We start from the raw sequence: 21,102 nt of genomic DNA, 5'->3' as shown, positions 1-21,102 counted from the left end.
AGTAGCTGGGACTACAGGTGCCCACCATCACGCCTGGCTAATTTTTGTTTTTTTTGTATTTTTAGTAGAGACGGGGTTTCACCGTGTTAGCCAGGATGGTCTCAATCTCCTGACCTTGATCTGCCCTCCTTGGCCTCCCAAAGTGTTGGGATTACAGGCATGAGCCACGGCACCTGGCTCTATTTTTTTTATTTTTTGAGACTGAGTCTGGCTCTATCGCCCAGGCTGGAGTACAGTGGCGCGATCTCAGCTCATTGCAACCACTGCCTCCCGGGTTCAAGCGATTCTCATGCCTCAGACTCCCGAGTAGCTGGGATTACAGTGAATCTGGTTTTTAATGGTCTAGTTAGCTCCTGATGTTTTGCACTGACAGGACATTCTGATAGGGAGAAGCGCTACCAGAGAGAAAGATTTAATGGCTTTATCACTTACTAGTTGTGTTACTTTGGGCAAAGTAATATCCTCATTGTAAAAATAGGTTGGGGCCGGGTGCAGTGGCTCATGCCTGTAATTCTAGCACTTTGGGGGGCCTAGGTGGGAGGATTGCTTGAGCCCAGGAGTTTGAGACCAACCTGGGCAACATGGTGAAACTCAATCTCTACAAAAAATATGAAAAGTTAGCCAGGCCTGGTGGCATGTGCCTGTAGTCCCAGCTACCCAGGCGGCTGAGGTCAGAGGATCCCTGAGGCTGCAGTGAGCCATGATTGTGCCACTGCACTTCAGCCTTGAGACCCTATCTCAAAAAAAAAAAAAAAAAAAAGGTTGCAGGCCCTACTCTATTTTCTTTCTTTCTTTTTTTTTGGAAACAGAGTCTCGCTCTATCCCCCAGGCTGGAGTGCAGTGGCGTGATCTTGGCTCACTGCAACCTCCGCCTCCTGGGTTCAAGCAATTCTCCTGCCTCAGCCTCCTGAGTAGCTGGGATTACAGGCACTTGCCACGATGCATGGCTAATTTTTGTATTTTTAGTAGAGACGGGGTTTCTGCATGTTGGCCAGGCTGGTCTGGAACTCCTGACCTCAAGTGATCCGCCCGCCTCAGCCTCCCAAAGTACTGGGATTACAGGCGTGAGCCACCGTGCCAGCCCTATTTTCATTTTGGATCTATAGAATCCTTGGAGTGAACTAGCAGTAGAACTTCATTAAAATAGAAAGGGGTTATTTGCTTGTCTTAGAGCCAGTCTTTTGGATGGAATTGGGGGAACCTGTCCCATGCTACTGAAAGAAGCTGTGCTAAGGAACCATGTGGAACAGTAGGATGTGATCTAGCAAGTGAGCTAAATACTTGGGGCTTTTAGAAAAGAAGAAAGAATGATGCCCACATTCTTCACAAAGGAAAAAAAAAAAAAGAAAGTGAGAGGCATATTAGGAGATAGCTTGAAGGGCTGGGGCTTGGAGATAGAAAAACTGCATTCTCCTTAAGTTCTTACAGTGCTAATGTTTACCTCCAGGTAGTATGTTAGGTCTTGCAGAGAGGCTTAGGGAGCAGGTAACTTTTGCATAAAGGTTTTTTAAAAAACCCTGTATCTAGAGAAACTAGGGAATTTTTAGGAGATCAGGACAGGAGACTTACTGGAAAGTCAGGGTAGGAGACTATTGCTGGCTTGATATAAACATGTTGTCTCAGCTGGGTGCGGTGGCTCATGCCTGTAATCTCAGCACTTTGGGAGGCTGAGGCAGGCGGATAACTTAAGATGAGTTCGAGACCAGCCTGGCCAACTTGGTGAAGCCCTGACTGTACAAAAAAATACTAAAATTAGCTGGGTGTGGTGGCATGCGCCTGTAGTCCCAGCTACTTGAGAGGCTGAGGCAGGAGAATTGCTGGAACCCAGGAAGCGGAGGTTGCAGTGAACTGAAATCGTGCCATTGCACTCCAGCCTGGGCGACACAGTGAGACACTGTCTCAAAATGAAACAAAACAAAAACGTGTTGCCTCCTTTGTATATTGGGTGAATGGCTCATGGTCAGATAATGGTAATATTTTCTTTGACTTAGCCACAACTCTTGGACAGATAGCTACATAAGATTTTCATCTCCATCACTAAGTATTGTGGATACTATAGTCAGTGTGTCTTGTAGTGATCTTCTTTCAGTTATGGGGAAATGGGCTACAGTCCCAAAGGAGGTGTGATTTAATGTGGGGAGAATGATATGTGGTAAGGTGAGTGTTGCTTCAACGCCCTTTTTAGAGACTGCAGAGGTTTCATTTATTCTCTCAGTATCATCTGTCTAGATACTTCTTCCTTTTCCAAGTCTGGTTTAAGGCTGGGATGAGTACTTCTCAAACTTTAATGGTCATCAGAATTACTTGGGGCAGGGTTTTTTAACCTCTTTGATATTGACATGTTGGGCTGGATAATTCTTTGTTGTGGGAGGCTGCCTCGAGTATTGTATGATGTTTAACAGCATCCCTGGCCTCTACCTAGTAGGTGCCAGTAGTACCTCCTCTCCCAGTTGTGACAATCAAAAATGTCTCCAGACATTGACAAATGTCCCCTGGGAGGCAAAATTGCACCAGTTGAGAATCACTGATCTGGAGTGATTGTTAAAAATGTAGACCCAAGCTAGGCACTGTGGCTTATGCCTGTAATCCCAGCACTTTGGGAGGCCAAGTGGGCAGATCACTTGAGCTCAGGAGTTTTGAGACCAGCCTGGGCAACATGGCGAAATCTCGTTTCTACAGAAAAATGCAAAAATTAGCCAGGTGTGGTGGCACGTGCCTGTAGTCCCAGCTACTTGGGAGGCTGAGGTGGGAGGATCACTTGAGCCTGGGATGCGGAGGTTGCTGTGAGCCGAGATCATGCCACTGCACCCCAGCCTGGGTGACAGAGTGAGAGGTTGTCTCTCAAAAAAAAAAAAAAAGTTTGGTTCAATAGAATGGTAGGAAGGCTTAAGAATTTACATATTTAGGAGGCACCCCAGGAGATTCTGAAATAGGGGATCACAGCTCATCAGTATTAAAACATACTCCCTCCTAAGCTGAGGATTGTACAGACTCTTACTTGACTTGTTTTCCATTTCTTTTTTCTGTCCTGTTTTATAGTATCTTTCTATTCATTATAAAGTTGAGGGAGAATTATCCTCAGAACACTGACTATACTCAATTAAAATAGTGAAAAAAAATTAAAAATCCTCAAAGATAGTGGGAGAGTTAAAAAAAAAATCAATTAAATCCTGTAGTGGACATTAGGGTGTTTTATCCTTAAAAAAATTACCATGTTGGATACATCTATCAACTTGACTAGACACTCAGATTCTTCTCCTGTTTTTCCCTCCAAGTTTTCTGCCATTCCTGTGAATTTGTCTATTTCTCTCTGTTTCACTTTACTATTACCTACATTTACAGACAGATGTATATACATCAGACAATTATCTTTTACTTTCTACCATGGCACCTTCATCCACTGACAAACTAGAGTGGTGGCTACTCAAGATATCTGGGCATTTCACAGTTTGTTCATTAAAGCCAATGAGTACATACTCCCCCTTACTCACCTAGAACCTCTTCACAGTTTCTCTGTAGGCCCTCAGCTTTGTTTATGTATAGATGACTCTGCTCCTGCTCATTCCTCTGCCTTTTGAGATACAGTATAGCATAGTGGAGAAGAACAGGAACTCTAATATCAGGCTGCCTGGGTTTGAGTCCCCACACTCACTTATCTGGACAAGTTTATTTTCTTTTCAGTTTTTCTTTTTTTGAAATGGAGTTTCATTCGTTGCCCAGGCTGGAGTGCAGTGGTGCAATCTCGGCTCACCGCAACCTCCGCCTCCTGGGTTCAAGTGATTCTCCTGTCTCAGCCTCTCGAGTAGCTGAGATTACAGGCATGCGCTACCATGCCCGGCTAATTTTGTATTTTTAGTAGAGATGAGGTTTCTCCATGTTGGTCAGGCTGGTCTCAAACTCCTGACCTCAGGTGATCCGCCCGCCTCGGCCTCCAAAGTGCTGGGATTACAGGCGTGAGCCACCAATCTGGCCCATCTTTTCTTTTCTTTTTCTTTTTTTTTCTTTTTCTCTTCTCTCTTTCTCTCTCTTTTCTCTCGTTCTCTCTTTCTTTCTCTCTCTCCCTCTCTTTCTCTCTTTTTCTCTCTTTCTTTTCCAGTTCATGCTTTAGTTTTCTCATTGTAAACTTTCTGGATCATAGGGTTGATATGAGGATAAAATGAATTAATATATATAAAGTGCTTAGAACAGTGCCTGGTACATAATAAGAGCTAAATAGACTCTGGTTGTTATTTTATTTTTATTTTTTTTGAAATGGAGTTTCACTGTTGTTGCCCAGGCTGGAGTGCAATGGTGCGATCTCATCTCACTGTAACCTCCTCCACCTGACTTCAAGCGATTCTCCTGCCTCAGCCTCCTGAGTAGCTGGGATTACAGGAATGCGCCACCATGCCCGTCTAATTTTTTGTATTTGTAGTAGAGATGGGGTTTCTCCATGTTGGTTAGGCTGGTCTCGAACTCCCAACCTCAAGTGATCCACCTACCTCGGCCTCCCAAAGTGCTGGGATTACAGGTGTGAGCCACCGCGCCTGGCCCTCATTCAATATTTTCTGTGTAACTTACTCACATTGCTTCATGTATCAGTAATGGGCTCTTGTAAATTTCTATGTGGTATTCTATTGTATGACTGTATCATAATTGTCCCATTTACTGCTGATGGATATTTGGATTCTTCTTATATATTAAAAAAATTAACAAACACAAAAGACCCACTTTAATAAACTTTACAAAAACATTTCAGAAAAGGAATGTTTATGCTCTGTTTAGGCACGGTGGCATTTCTGTTTCCTGAACACGCCAAGTGCATTCAAATCTTGAGGTCTTTGCACTTGACATTCCATCTCGAACAATTTTCCCAAGATTTTTACTTGCCTGGTTTCTTCCTGTTATTCCAGATCTTAGCCCAAGTGCCATTTCCTCAAAGAGGCCTACTTTAATCTCTCAGTTGAGAGTAGTCCCCTTTGCAATTTGTCTTCAGGGCCCTTATCACTGTCTTAGTTTATCTTATTTGTTGTCTGTTTCCCTTCTACTGGAATGAAAATTCTGTGAGAGCAGGGATCTTTTCTGTCATGTTTACTGCTGTGTTCCCAGTGCCTGTGCCTAAAAGGTACTCAAAAAAAATTTGTCGAATGAATGAGTGAATAAATATCTGATCTGTACATATTTTTTTCCCTCTAAACTATTTACTTTTGTTTCGCTCTTTTTTTTTTTTTTTTTTGAGACAGGGGCTGGCTCTGTTGCTCAGGCTGGATGCAGTGATGTTAGCTCACTGCAACCTTTGCCTCCTGGGCTCAAGACATCCTCCTGTTTCAGCGTCCCGAGTATCTGGGATTACAGGCTCCCGCCATCACGCCTGTCTAATTTTCACATTTTTAGTAGAGACGGGGTTTTGCCATGTTGCCCAGGCTGTTCTCGAACTCCTGAGCTCATGTGATCTGCCCGCCTCGGCTTCCTAAAGTGCTGGGATTACAGGTGTGAGCCACCACGCCTGGTGTGCACATTTACTTTTATTCATTTTTCTTCTTTCCCCTTCCTTTTTTCTTCTCTTCTTTTCCTTCTATACTGGTTGAAGTATTTTAGGATGTTTACCTTAGCATCTAGCTGTAACATTGTTTTTGTTTGCCTCAATGTGAGGAGAGGGTGATACTTGGTGACAGTCCATTACAAATGTGAACCTAAGGCTGGGTGCAGTGGCTCACGCCTGCAATTCTAGCACTTTGGGAGGCTGAGGCAGGTGGATTGCTTGAGTTTGAGACCAGCCAGGGCAACATGACAAAATCCTGTTTCTATAAAAAATACAAAAAATTAGCTGGGTGTGGTGGCGTGCACCTATAGTTCTAGCTACTTGGGAGGCTGAAGCGGGAGGATGGCTTGAGCCCAGGAGGTGGAGGTTGCAGTAAGCTGAGATCACGTCACTGCATCCAGCCTGGACAACAGAGCCAGACTCTGTCTCAAAAAAAAAAAAAGGCCGGGCACGGTGGCTCGTGCCTGTAATCCCAGCACTTTGGGAGGCCAAGGCGGGTGGATCACGAGGTCAGGAGATCAAGACCATCCTGGCTAACATGGTGAAACCCCGTCTCTACTAAAAATATAACAAAATTAGCCAGGTTTGGTGGCGGGCGCCTGTAGTCTCAGCTACTGGGGAGGCTGAGGCAGGAGAATGGCGTGAACCCAGGAGGCGGAGCTTGCAGTGAGCTGAGATGGTGCCGCTGCACTCCAGCCTGGGCGACAGAGCGAGACTCCATCTCCAAAAAAAAAAAAAAAAAAAAAAAAATTAGCTGGGTGTGGTGGCACACATCTGTAGTCCCAGCTACTCACAAGGCTGAGGCACAAGAATTACTTAAACCCAGGAGGCGGAGGTTGCAGTGAGCCGAGATTGCACCACTGCACTCCAGCCTGGGTGACAGAGTGAGAGTCTGTCTCAAAAAACAAAAAAAAGTTGTGTAACTTGTATCTTCCAGAGAGAAGTGACAGCAGCTCACGTGGCTAACAGTCTTTCAGATTTAGGAATAAAAGCCTTCATTGATTTACCATTCAGTTGAGGGGATTTGAAACCATTTGTAAGTTTGATAGTAGGTGAAATTAGTATTGAAAAGTTGCCTGATTCTTTTTTATAATTTGTCTATGTCTTATGTCTGAGACACTGCCTTAAAGCCTAAACTGACATTTCTGTGGGATTACTGTGCCTTTGCTGTATTTGCTTCTTTGCCAGAAGGATTTAAAAGCTTGGATCAACAGGGGTCATAGCATAGTCACAGAATGTTTCTTTCTCTCCTTTATTATCCCATAGCATTTTCTTTGTACTTCTACTCCATTTATTTCTCATGATTTGCTTTGCACTGTGGGTTGTTATGTGTCTGTCTGTGCCAGTAGATTATGAGCTCCCACAGAATCAAGTCTGGAGTTTCCTCTCTTTAATCCTATAGTGCCTAAACTAGGGCTTTAGGTGCTTTTTATATATTTGTGGTATTTCAGTGATGCTGAGAGAATCATTAGATAATAGTCTGGTTCAATCCTCTTGTTTTACTTGTGAGGAAACTGAGAAGCACAGTAACTTGTCCATGTCGCTGAGTTGGTTGGGAGACCTGTGTTCTAATCTCAGTTCTGCTGGTTGCTTGTTCCATTATGCCTTGCAATTTCTCAGCTGATGCTGGTTCTCTCCTCTGGGAAGGAGGGGGATGGTTGTGAAATAGGAAAAAAGTGCTTGAGAATGTACAGATTACACTCACATTACTGATGTGCTGCAACTTTCTGCTCTACCAATCAGATATTTTATTTTTTCTTAGAGATGGAGTTTCACTCTTGTTGCCCAGGCTGGAGTGCAGTAGCGCAATCTCGTCTCACCGCAACCTCCACCTCCCAGGTTCAAGCGATTCTCCTGCCTCAGCCTCCTGAGTGGCTGGGATTACAGGCATGAGCCATCATGCCTGGCTAATTTTGTATTTTTAGTAGAGACGGGGTTTCTGCATGTTGGTCAGGCTGATCTCGAACTCCCAACCTCAGGTGATCCGCCCACCTTGGCCTCCCAAAGTGCTGCGATTACAGGCATGAGCCACTGCACCCGGCCGATATTTTACTTTCAAAATTAGGAGCATAGGCTTAATTTCTGAGACCCAAGGAAAAAGTTTTGTTAGAGTTCTATAGTTCTCCCAGTCTGCCACCTTAGAAACTCCCTGGGTAGGAGTGCTGGCAGGAGGAGAAGACTTTATGTTGTCATTTTCCAGTCACATTTCAGGCAGCTTGGGTGGTAAATTTCAGTTGCCTGTGATGACAGAGAGTAATGAGTTGAGGCCTTGGCTGATTTTCCTGCTGCTCCACATGGAAGGAGTAAAATGATGAAAAGAATTTAATTTCTTAGGAAATTTGGTAGTTTGGATTGGAATTGTTTTTCCCTCCTCTCCTGTTCCCTTTGCTTATTAGAAAGTATTGATTCTGAAATAGAGAAAGTGAATTTATTAGATTTGGGGTGGACATTGATTAGCTGTAACCCAATTATAAATCCTCAGAAGGGGATATTTGTAAACATGTACTTATCACGTCTAAGAACTTGTGGTTCCCACTCTTCCTGCTAATCAGCTGGTTGAAGCTGAGCACAGGCAAGATCCATATCCACTAGGTTTAGAATTGCATTGCTTTTGATTTATTCTAATAGGATTCTCTTGATTTCCAATTTATTTTTCCTGGATAAGGACATCTTCCTCTTGACAACATGTTTAAAAGACATGTTGAATGGAGGCTGTATTTCATGCTTTAAGGAAAAGCCATGATCAATACAATGTAAATTGTCCCAAAGAGTCTTCTCTTTTCGTTATTGTTATTATTTTTTTCATCAGTTTTCTCTGGACCATAACAGAATTTGAGGGCTAAATTAAGCCTCGATAGAGATATGTCTTAGTAAAATTTTAGGTCAGGCTGGGGACAGTGGCTCACGCCTGTAATCCCAGCACTTTGGGAGGCCGAGGCAGGCGGATCATGAGGTCAGGAGTTTGAGAGCAGCCTGGCCAACATAGTGAAACCCCGTCTCTACTAAAGATACAAAAAATTAGCCAGGCATGGTGGTACACACCTGTAAGCCCAGCTACTTGGGAGGCTGAGGCAGGAGAATCACTTGAACCTGGGAGACAGGTTTCAGTGAGCTGAGATCACGCCATTGTACTCCAGCCTGGGTGACAGGGTGAGACTCCATATCAAAAAAAAAAAAAGTCTAAAAATAAAATAAAAATATCTAGTTGGAGAAATTTCCTGTGCTTTAGTGTATGCTCAAAGATGAATCTCTTTTTGCTGTATGTGTTAGAGAAGGACAATGTCTAAGATACAATCTTTTGTACTATTGGATACATCTCTTCCTTAAACAAAATTTTGATTTTGATCAGAAAGATAGTGCACATTTTCCAAAAGTCACTGATCAAAATTAGTTCTGCTGTGTCGGTTTTGTCTGGAAGTAAAATCTGGCCTCTCCCTATCTCACATACTTGTCATTGGGTGAGATTAAGTTTCATATCTAGAGCGTAGGATTTAAAGGAAAGAGAGGAACTTTGTTAATAATGAAAAGAACCTGGGAGGTGAAGGGAATATGTGTAAATTCGCAGTAAAGACCTGTGGGATTTCGGGTTCTCAATTGAAAAAAAAAAATCGAGAATTCCTTGAAGCAAGATGGGAACATTTGGCCATGATTCATGAAACTACTTTTATATAGAATTGAAAAATACCTTGGAGTTTGATCTGCAATAGTGTTTTACATACACATATATATATAATATATATATATACGTACACAATTAAATTTGAAAGTAGTATATTACTCTATTCAGTTATTTTAAAATCATATTTTTTTGGCCTCTTAGCTGCTATTTTCTGCCTTGGGTCTCTTTCCAGAGGAATTTCTAAAGACAGTCCAGTGCAGTGTGATTTATGAGGCAGTGAAGGCCAAGTACTTTGCAGTGACGAGGACCTACTTACTTTGGGGAAATCAATGAAGCACATCAGTCTGCAGCACACTTTCTGCCTTAATGGTCCTAAGCTCGATCAATATTTGAAATTTAACTTCACCGTCAGTCTGTGGGCAGTGTGTACTTTGCTGCCTTCCTTCCATCAACCTCAAATATATGGCCAGACCTATTACAGATGGAGCGAGTTACACTTTTGTGTTTGGTTTTGGATCTGCTTTAAGCCTTGTCCACTGGCACATTTTAAGAATGTAGAATGTGTTGTGCTGTTGGCCAAGTAATGATTTAAACCTTGACATTACCTAGTCAGGGAGGGGAGTGTTGGACAGATGCACAAGCTCTGTAGCATGGTTGTTTATCAGTTCTTCTTCCTAAACGTTTTCTCATTAAGTGGTACGTCAGTGACTCCAGCACCTTGGAGAGCATTCTGGCACTGACTGGCTTTCTTTTCTTTTCTAAGATTTAATTTTTTTAGAGCTGTTTTTAGGTTCACAGCAAAATTGAAAGGAGAGGGCAGAGATAGCCCATACGTCTGCTTCCTTCACACATGCATTGCCTCCTCTATTGACAACATCCCCCACTAGAGTGGCATTTGTTATAAATGATGAACTTACAGTCATATATTGTTACCACCCAAAGTCCACAGTTTACATTAGGATTCACTCTTGGTGTTGTATATTCTATGGGCTTGGACAAATGTATGACATATATCTGCCATTATAGTATCATACTGAGTATTTTCGCTATTCTAAAATGTGACTTTCTGTTCACAGATTCTCTAACCATGGCACAGGTAGAGAAACGTGGAGGTTTGCTCCGGAAATCTTCAGCCTCCAAAAAACCACTGAAGGAAAAAGTGGTGCTGATGTATGATGAGATCTTCATGGTAAGGCCTGCAGCCTTGTTGTGTACAGCTTGAGTCTTTAGTTTCTTAGTCCAAGATGAGAAATACCCTTACCTCTGCCTGCTACCTTCAGGTTCCTTGGGGGATGTGGGACGGGGGAGAGAAAGAGGGTTTGAGGGCAAAAATGAAAGCTGTCAGAGTAGAGATTATAATCATGTATTAATTAATATAGGTTGTTATTGTGTTGTCCTTATAGGTTGTTGCCATGAGCCAGGTAAAACAATTGAAAGGAGGGAGGAAGGCTGGGGAAGCTCCTTTTCTGAATATTTTAAAGAAAGACTTGCTCTCCTTATGCTCTAACTTTGGGCTATCTTATCCTAGATGTCTCATGAAGTTTCTTTTGGACCTAGAATTCTATAATTCAGATACTTTTAAAGGATACATTATTGTATTCCATCTCAAGTTGTTGGTAAAGGAAATAATTACTTAGGACTATCTCATTCTCCAACTATAGGGGATAACTGAGGAATTATTAGTAATTGGGTGGGGGATTTCTTTGGGTCTTCAGAACCGATTGGTCCAAGCCTGTATTGTAAAATATACCCTATCAGGGGCTGGGCATGGTGGCTCCCGCCTGTAATCCCAGCACTTTGGGAGGGTGAGGTGGGTGGATCACAAGGTCAAGAGTTCAAGACCAGCCTGACCAACATGGTGAAACCCCGTTTCTACTAAAAATACAAAACTTAGCCGGGCATGGTGGTGCGCTCCTGTAATCCCAGCTATTCGGGAGGCTGAGGCACAAGAATCACTTGAACCCAGGAGGCAGAGGTTGCAGTGAGCCGAGATTGTGCCACTACACTCCAGCCTGGGCAACAGAGTAAGACCCTATCTCAAAAAAAAAAAATACACTATCAAGGAAGATTAATTAGATATGCTGCAGGGGTACTTGCCTTCTGAAATTCTGGTCATAAGTAGTACGCATAAAGTAGAATAATACTTACAAAAAGAATTACTGGCTGGGTGTAGTGGCCCATGCCTGTAATCCTAGCACTTTGGGAGGCTGAGTGGGTGGATCTCTTGAGCCCAGGAGTTCAAGACCAGCCTGGGCAACATGGCAAAACCTCGTCTCTACAAAAAAAATACAAAAATTATCCAGGTGTGGCGTGTGCATGTAGTCCCAGCTACTTGGGAGGCTGAAGTGGGAGGATTGCTTAAGCCCAGGAGGTCAAGGCTGCAGTGAACTGTGATCATGCCACTGCATTCTAGCTTGGGCAAGAGTGAGACCCTATCTCAAAAAAAAGAAAAAAAAAAAGACCATATATTGGGTTTCTATTATGTGCCTGGAGCATTCTAAATGTATCACTAAATATAGAGGAGTTCTAATTCTGACAGGAATTCTGTGAGGGCACTGGTGGTATCCTCATTTAACAGATGAAGTAATTTGAGATCTCTGCTGGAAGGTGATGGAGCTGTGATTTGAACCCTGGTGCCTGATTCCAAAGCCATGGCTAAGAATAAATAATTCAGTCCACTAAAATACCTAACTTTGGCAAGCCTTGGAAACAGAGTGCAGAAAATTAATACAGATTGCCCAGGCCAGTACAAGCAGCTATACAGAGAAAATAAGTAGGTGCTAGGATCCTATTAGGATTCTTTTGGCTGGGCGTGGTGGCTCATGCCTGTAATCTCAGCACTTTGGGAGGCCGAGGCGGGCGGATCACGAGGTCAGGAGATCGAGACCATCCTGGCTAACATGGCGAAACCCTGTCTCTACTAAAAATACAAAAAATTAGCCTAGCATGGTGGTGGGCGCCTGTAGTCCCAGCTACTTGGGAGGCTGAGGTAGGAGAATGGCATGAACCAGGGAGGTGGAGCTTGCAGTGAGCTGAGATCACGCCACTGCACTCCAGCCTGGGCGACAGAGCGAGACTCCATCTCAAAAAAGAAAAAAAAAAAAGGATTCTTTCTTTCTTACGCAAGCTTGGTGTATACAACTCCTGCTTGAGTGAGCTTTGGGGATGGGAAGTGCCAGTTCCATGAATTCCCTCAGTTTCATTTGTAGACAATACAGTGATATTACAGAAGTGTGAGGGTCAAACTGTGACCTCTGCTTGGGAGCAGGACTTGAGAGAAAGTGATAGATAGAATCCATTAAGTGGCTGGGCGTGGTAGCTCACACCTGTAATCCCAGCTACCCTGGGAGGCTGAGGTGCATGGATTGCTTGAGGCCAGAAGTTTGAGACCATCTCGGGCAACATATCGAGACTCCCCTCTCTAATAACAAAATTAAGTGGGTGTAGTGGTATGTATCTGTAGTCCCAGGTAGTACCAGCTACTCCTAGCTACTATAGGAGGCTGAGGTGGGAGGATCCCTTGAGCCCAGGAGTTCAAGGCAGCAGCTAGCTGTAATTGCACCATTGCACCCAGCCTGGGTGACAGAGTGAGAACTTGTCCTAAAATAAGTAAATAAATAAAATAAATAATTAATTTAAAAATGAGGGCGTTGTGAGAAGGCCAGAGATGTTGCTTCTTTATGCCATTCTCAATTAAAAATCCAGAAGAGGCTAGGCGTGGTGGCTCACGCCTGTAATCCCAGCAGTTTGTGAGGCCAAGGGGGGCGGATCACATGAGGTCAGATGTTTGAGACCAGCCTGGCCAAGGTAGTAAAACCCCATGTCTACTAAAAATGCAAAAATTAGCTGGGCGTGGTGGTGCATGCTTATAATCCCAGCTATTTATATGAGTCCAAGGCAGGAGAATCGCTTGAACCCGGGAGGCAGAGGTTGCAGTGACCTGAGATCTTGCCATTGCACTACAGCCTGGGTGACAGAGCAAGAATCCATCTCAAAAAAAAAAAAAAAAACAAAATCCAGAAGAGATTATTAATATTTTATTAGATCAGGACTTAACTACTGATGACATTAGTTACTGGTAGTAATTTTATGCTGTTTTATTTTAATTAATTAATCAATTATTTATTTATTTATTTATTTTGAGATGGTGTCTTGCTCTGTCGCCCAAGCTGGAGTGCAGTGGCGTGATCTCGGCTCACTACAGCCTCCACCTCCTGGGTTCAAGCAATTCTCCTGCCTCAGCCTCCCAAGTAGCTGGGATTATAGGCGCATGCCACCATGCCTGGCTAATTTTTGTTTTGTTTTGTTTTCTTTTTTTTTTTTTAATTGATCATTCTTGGGTGTTTCTCGGAGAGAGAGATTTGGCAGGGTCATAGGACAATAGTGGAGGGAAGGTCAGCAGATAAACAAGTGAACAAAGGTCTCTGGTTTTCCTAGGCAGAGGACCCTGCGGCCGCAGTGTTTGTGTCCCTGGGTACTTGAGATTAGGGAGTGGTGATGACTCTTAACGAGCATGCTGCCTTCAAGCATCTGTTTAACAAAGCACATCTTGCACTGCTCTTAATCCATTTAACCCTGAGTGGACACAGCACATGCCCCAGAGAGCACAGGGCTGGGGGCAAGGTCACAGATCAACAGCATCCCAAGGCAGAAGAACCCCTCCCAGTACAGAACAAAATGAAGTCTCCCATGTCTACTTCTTTCTACACAGACACAGCAACAATCTGATTTCTCTAGCTTTTCCCCACCTTTCCCCCTTTTCTATTCCACAAAACCGCCATCGTCATCATGGCCCGTTCTCAATGAGCTGTTGGGTACACCTCCCAGATGGGGTGGTGGCCGGGCAGAGGGGCTCCTCACTTCCCAGAAGGGGCGGCCGGGCAGAGGTGCCCCCCACCTCCCGGACGGGGCGGCGGCTGGGCGGAGGCGCCCCCCATCTCCCTCCCGGACGGGGCAGCTGGCCGGGCGGGGGCTGACCCCCCCACCTCCCTCCCGGACGGGGCGGCTGGCCGGGCGGGAGCTGACCCCCCACCTCCCTCCCGGACGGGGCGGCTGGCCGGGCGGGGGCTGCCCCCCCACCTCCCTCCCGGACGGGGCGGCTGGCCGGGCGGGAGCTGACCCCCCACCTCCCTCCCGGATGGGGCGGCTGGCCGGGCGGGGGCTGCCCCCCACCTCCCTCCCGGACGGGGTGGCTGCTGGGCGGAGGCGCTCCTCACTTCCCAGACGGGGCGGCCGGGCGGAGACGCTCCCCACCTCCCAGATGGGGTCGCGGCCGGGCAGAGGCGCTCCCCACATCTCAGACGATGGGCGGCTGGGCAGAGATGCTCCTCACTTCCTAGACGGGATGGCGGCCGGGAAGAGTCGCTCCTCACTTCCCAGACTGGGCAGCCGGGCAGAGGGGCTCCTCACATCCCAGACGTTGGGCGGCCAGGCGGAGACGCTCCTCACTTCCCAGACGGGGTGGCGGCCGGGCAGAGGCTGCAATCTCGGCCCTTTGGGAGGCCAAGGCAGGTGGCTGGGAGGTGGAGGATGTAGCGAGCCGAGATCATGCCACTGCACTCCAGCCTGGGCAACATTGAGCACTGAGTGAATGAGACTCTGTCTGCAATCCCGGCACCTCGGGAGGCCGAGGCTGGCGGATCACTCGCGGTTGGGAGCTGGAGACCAGCCCGGCCAACACAGCGAAACCCCGTCTCCACCAAAAAAATATGAAAACCAGTCAGGCGTGGCAGCGCGCGCCTGCAATCTCAGGCACTCGGCAGGCTGAGGCAGGAGAATCAGGCAGGGAGGTTGCAGTGAGCCGAGATGGCAGCAGTACAGTCCAGCTTCGGCTCGGCATCAGAGGGAGACTGTGGAAAGAGAGGGAGAGGGAGACCGTGGGGAGAGGGAGAAGGGAGAAGGGAGAGCTTGTTTTCTTTTTTGAGACTGAGTCTTGCTCTGTTGCCCAGGCCGGAGTGTAGTGGCACAATCGTGGCTCACTGCAACCTCCACCTCCCGGGTTCAAGCCATTCTCCTGCCTCAGCCTCCTGAGTAGCTGGGACTACAGGCTCCTTGCACCACACCTGGCTAATTTTTTGTATTTTTTATTTCACTGTGTTAGCCAGGATGGCCTCCATCTCCTGACCTCGTGATCCGGTCGCCTTGGACTTGGCCTCCCAAAGTGCTGGGATTACAGGTGTGAGCCACCGTGCCCAGCCATTTTTGTATTTTCAGTAGAGATGGGGTTTCACCGTGTTGGCCAGGCTGGTCTCAAACTCTTGACCTGAGGTGATCCACCCGCCTCAGCCCTACAAAGTGCTGACGTTACAGGTGTGAGCCACTGTGCCTGGCCTATTTACTTATTTATTTTTATTTTTTATTAATTTATTTTTGTTTTTGAGATGGAGTTTTGCTCTTGTTGCCCAGGGTGGAGTGCAACGGCACGATCTCAGCTCTCCGTGACCTCTGCCTCCTGGGTTCAAGCGATTCTCCTGCCTCAGCCTCCCGAGTAGCTGGGATTACAGGCATGGGCCACTGCGCCTGGCTGTCTCCTGGTAGTAGTTTTAAAAGGTCAGCTTAAAATAAGGTGGTAGTGGGCTATTGACCTACTTATTTTATGCCATTCCCCTTTCTTTAAAGTAGGGCTTCTCTTTTTTTTTTTTTTTTTGAGACGGAGTCTCACTCTGTGGCCCAGGCTGGAGTGCAGCAGTGTGATCTCGGCTCACTGCAAGCTCCGCCTCCCGGCTTCACGCCATTCTCCTGCCTCAGCCTCCCTAGTAGCTGGGACTACAGGTGCCCACCACCACGCCTGGCTAATTTTTTGTATTTTTAGTAGAGATGGGGTTTCACCGTGTTAGCCAGGATGGTCTCGATCTCCTGACCTCGTGATCTGCCCAACTCAGCCTCCCAAAGTGCTGGGATTACAGGCATGGGCCACCGTGCCTGGCCGGGGTTCTCTTTTTCTTGTTTTACCCATTAACCAGCAGCTTCTGACTTCCTAGAATTTGTTTGAAAATTATTGCTAGGAAATTTTGGATTTTAGCATGATAATTTTGCTTACTCTTTGGACCAATTTAAATTAAGAAATTTAGAGCACATTAAAAGCTCTGTACAGAATACTAAATGCATATGGAGGGCAAGTAGAAACAGTCAACACAGCATGCTGTAAAAACCACTGTGGTATTACTGAGGTGATCTGAATTCTGGCTCCTGAACTTGTGTAAGTCACTTAACTTGTGTACTCTCTTTCCTAAAATGGGAGGATGGTGATAATATCTGTCCTTCCTGGCTCACTGGATTGTATTTCACATATGTGAATAGGTTTGAAAACAACACTGTACCAATGCACGGGAGGCATGTTGTGATGTGACTAACTTATTCTGATGTTTATGTTCATTTCTTGCTAGAAGATAAATATTTTAGGGAAGTTCTTTGAGCTATTATTTAACTTTTGGTGCAGAGAATATATATCCATGCACACAGTTTTCCACTTGGGAAAAAAAACACAAAGAGATAAGTGTTCTTTTTCCCCTTCTAGCAGTTTAGAATGACCAAGAATTTTCAAAGTTAATTTTGAAAACTAAGGGGCCGGGTGCGGTGGCTCACGCCTGTAATCCCAGCACTTTGGGAGTCCGAGGCGGGCGGATCATGAGGTCAGATCAAGACCATCCTGGCTAACATGGTGAAACCCTGTCTCTACTGAAAATACAAAAAATTAGCCGGGCGAGGTGGTGGGCGCCTGTAGTCCCAGCTACTCAGGAGGCTGAGGCAGGGGAATGGCGTGAACCCTGGGGGGCAGAGCCTGCAGTGAGCCGAGATCACGCCACTGCACTCCAGCCTGGGCGACAGCGAGATTCCATCTCAAAAAAAAAAAAAAGAAAACTAAGGTTGACTATGTATAGTATTCTTAATGCTTTTGGTGTTAGCTGGGAAGGCTGAATGTGCTTGTATTCTGGTTTCAGACAGAGGACCCCAGTAAGTGCAGTCCTCGGTTTTGGGAGGAGCTCTTTCTCATGAAGGTAAGAGTTGGTGGCATCTGTGGAATTTCCTGGTAACTAAAATTGCCTTCTCATATATTCTAGGCGCTAAGCTAAAAATGCACTCTGCCCCTTATTTGTTTCCTTGGCAGGTGAATTTAGAGTACCTAGAAGGCAAGCTGGAATCTCTTGATGGTGAGGAGTTAATGAAGATCAAGGACAATATTAATTGCCTATTCCAACACTGCATCCAGGCTCTGGGAGAGGATCATCCAATTCGGGTTGTCAATGCATTGCAGGTACAAGGCTGGGAGACTGGGGAAGTCTTGTTTAACAGGAGAAAGGAATTGTAAAACATCTGTTGGAACTGAGGAACCTAGAGTTGCTCTGAGGTATGAGGTTTTCTTTTTTATTTCTGTAAGTTACCAAATATTTATGCCATGTTTGTTTAGCCATCTTTCTATTTATACAAATTGACACTTAGGAGTAATCGTATCCATTTGTATAATTTGATCTAATGCTAAGGTAGATTCTTAGACAGAATTCTTGTTTTTGCTTGAGAAAGGGAAGAAGTAGAGAGGAAACTGAGGCAAGAATGATTAGTCTTTATCAAAAATCAGAAGACTGCTGGGCATGGTGGCTCACGCCTGTAATCCTAGCACTGTGGGAGGCTGAGGTGGGCAGATCACTTGAGGTCAGGAGTTCGAGACCAGCCTGACCAACATGGTGAAACCCACCTCTACTAAAAATACAAAAATTAGCCGGGCATGGTGGTGGGCACCTGTAATCCCATCTACTCAGGAGGTTGAGGCAGGAGAATTGCTTGAACTCGGGAGACGGAGGTTGCAGTGAGCCGAGATTGCACCACTGCACCCCAGCCTGGGCAACAGAGCGAGACTCCATCTCAAAAACCAAAGATTTTGAAAGGAATCTGTAATTCAGAAAACATTAAGAAACTGTTCTTTATGTTAGGTGGCATGATCATAAAATTCATTCAACAACTATTCCTTGAATTGTTATGTGCCAGGCATTGGGCTGGATGATAGAGATATACTACAGAGTTCTTGAGGGAAGAGACTTTGAGAGTTTCATTCAGTAGTTTGTTTCCAGTGAGTAGAATACTCCTTGTGCCCAGAGAGCAGTGCATAGCAAATAGTACTCTAGTAATTTAGTCTAGTAAGTTTAGTATAGTCTAGATTGAGAGTACTTAGGGCAGTGATTGATAGGTTTAGAATATGAAGAATCCTGGGCTGGGCGCGGTGGCTCATGCCTGTAATCCCAGCACTTTGGGAGGCCAAGGCGGGCGGATCACGAGATCAGGAGATCGAGACCATCCTGGCTAACAGGGGGAAACCCCATCTCTACTAAAAATACAAAAAATTAGCCGGGCGTGGTGGTGCATGCCTGTAATCCCAGCTACTTGGGAGGCTGAGGTGAGAGAATGGTGTGAACTGGGAGACGGAGCTTGCAGTGAGCTGACATGGTGCCACTGCACTCCAGCCTGGGCGACAGAGCGAGACTCCGTCTCAAAAAAAAAAGAATATGAAGAATCCATGATGGGATACATAATTTTATTGGAACTTGTGATAGATTGGGTTTACGTTTCTAACATACTAGTTAGGCAGATCACTTTATGAGCCCCAGTTTTCTCATCTGTAGAATGGCAATAATAATTACTTCTTGAGTTGATGTCCCAGAAAGATGGACCATGTTTAGTCTATAGCTTTGTTAACTTTTGGCACAATAAGTTCCACCTTTTAAGTTGTAGCATAGGGGCTCAATGAAAGTTGGAAATTGTACTTCCAGTAATTGCAGTGCTCATTGTGTGGGCATGAATTGTAGACTGTTTTATTTCAGTGGAAATAAGTTGACATTAAGCCACTTAGTGACCCATAAAATATTGTACATTGTTATAATAGCTTATACTTACTGAGCTCTAACAGAGTTCCAGGGACTAAGTACTTTACAGTATTATTTCACATAGCCCTCATAATGTTCCTACAAGATGGATGCTATTATTATCATTCCTACTTTATAGATGAGAAAACTGAGCCACTGGAAAGTTAACTAATGTGTGTGTCTGGGTTCTCACAGCTAGTAAGTAGTGGATGAGGATTATGAAGATTTTAAGATTTGAAGCAGTTGGCTATTATATAAGGGACTTAACTGTTATAGTTATTAAAAATAATTATAAAAACTGTTGGCCAGGCGTGGTGGCTCACGCCTGTAATCCCAACACTTTGGGAGGCTGAGTGGGGCAGATCACTGGCAGGAGTTCAATACCAGCCTGGCCAACATGATGAAAACCTGTCTCTATTAAAAAACTACAAAAATTAGCCAGGCGTGGTGGTGCACACCTGTAACTCCAGCTACTAGGAAGACCGAAGCATGGGAATCACTTGAACCCAGGAGGTGGAGGTTGCAGTGAGGCGGGATCACTCACGCCACTGCACTCCAGCCTGGGTGACAGAGTGAGACTCCGTCTCAAACAAAAACAAAAACAAAACAAAACAAAACAAAACAAAAAAAACTGTTAAACTGTAATATAAATGCCAAAATCATTATTATTATTATTTTTGAGACGGAGTTTCACTCTTGTTGCCCAGGCTGGAGTGCAATGGAGCGATCTCGGCTCACTGCAACATCCGTCTCCTGGGTTCAAGGATTCTCCTGCCTCAGCCTCCCGAGTAGCTGGGATTACAGGCATCTGCCTCCACACTTGGCTAATTTTTTGTATTTTTAATAGAGACTGGGTTTCACCATGTTGGCCAAGCTGGTCTCGAACTCCTGACCTCAGGTGATCCACTTGCCTCAGCCTCCCAAAGTGTTGGGATTACAGGCTTGAGCCACTGCGTCCGGTCCCAAAATTAATTGTAAATAAAGGAAAACTCCACCAATCCCGTGATTGAACTCAAGAACTATTTTTAATCTTTGAATATCACCTCCCAGTCTGCTTTATAATTTTTAAAAACAAGATGACAAGAAAATAAAAAATGAGGATGACAGCAGTCTCAGTTACTGTTCCTCTTTTATTTGCTGGATTTTGCACATACTGAGACTCAGACTGGGCTGGGCACAGTGGCTCACATTTCTAATTCCAGAACTTTGGGAGGCTGAGGCAGGAGGATCACTGGAGCCCAGGTGTTGGAGACCAGTCTGGGCAACATGGTGAGACCCTGTCTCTACAAAAAATAAAAAAATTAACCAGATGTGGTGGAGCACACCTGTCATCTCAGCTACTTGGAAGGCTGAGGTGGGAGGATCACCTGAGCCCAGGAGGTCAAGGCTGTAGTGAGCTGTGATTATGCCACTGCACTACAGTCTTGGTGAAGAGCGAGACCTTGTCTCAAAAAAAAAAAAAAAAGCCCGAACCAAACAGAAAACCCCACAAAAACTCAGACTGTGTTTTGGAGCTCAGAACTCAGAGAAATTGAATTTATTCAGTGTCAGCTGTGTAAGGATGAGGCTGCAGTGTGGGTCTACAGACCCTGAGACTTCCTCTCCAGAAAGAATTCTTTCTCTCATTTCTGCAGACCCTGTGCGCACTCATTCGAGGAGTCCATCAAAAGAATAAGTCTACCTCTGGGTTTGACATTATCAACATGCTGATGGGCTTTGACAAGGCGGAGCTGTGCATGAAGGTGAGGCATAAGCTGCAGATGTGCCTGTGGATGGCAGCTTCTGACAGCTGTTCCTGGACACTATCAGCAGACAAATGTACTCAAAGATTTGGACTCAGAAAGATACAGATGATTGAATTTGGCCTTGCATTTAGATGTTTTTATTTCACAGATTTGCTTTATCTGAATAAAGGAAAATTTTAAATTCAAATTTGAATGGAGGTATTCTTTCCCTGCGGGATAAAGACAGAATAGTTTATTTTATTACTTGTATCATATGATCATACATTCTTAAGAACATTTATGAATTTAAATAAAATATAACAACATACAAGGGTAATTTTAATTCTAAACTTTAAGCTTATTTAACACAATTACTTTGATTTT

At 44.9% G+C, this 21,102-nt stretch overlaps 1 protein-coding gene across 8 annotated transcripts in view; it reads left to right on the top strand.

Moving 5' to 3' along the window:
* ARMH3 (armadillo like helical domain containing 3) overlaps nt 1-21,102 on the top strand; it is a 211,171-nt gene that overhangs the window by 5,881 nt on the left and 184,188 nt on the right. For all 8 annotated transcript variants that reach the window (XR_008668997.2, XM_019035495.3, XM_004049989.5 and 5 more), the window contains exons 2-5: nt 10,217-10,329; nt 17,081-17,137; nt 17,248-17,394; nt 20,629-20,736. Coding sequence is in view for 7 of the 8 variants with exons in the window: in XM_019035495.3 (XP_018891040.2) it covers nt 10,228-10,329; nt 17,081-17,137; nt 17,248-17,394; nt 20,629-20,736 (414 nt within the window). In the remaining variant the exon portion in view is untranslated. The remainder of the gene's footprint in view (nt 1-10,216; nt 10,330-17,080; nt 17,138-17,247; nt 17,395-20,628; nt 20,737-21,102) is intronic.

The sequence above is a fragment of the Gorilla gorilla genome, chromosome 8 (assembly GCF_029281585.2).
Source record: "Gorilla gorilla gorilla isolate KB3781 chromosome 8, NHGRI_mGorGor1-v2.1_pri, whole genome shotgun sequence".
Taxonomy (NCBI): Eukaryota; Metazoa; Chordata; class Mammalia; order Primates; family Hominidae; genus Gorilla; species Gorilla gorilla.
The sequence above is the reverse complement of the archived record's forward strand: the minus strand, read 5'-3'. Positions and strand labels throughout refer to the sequence as shown.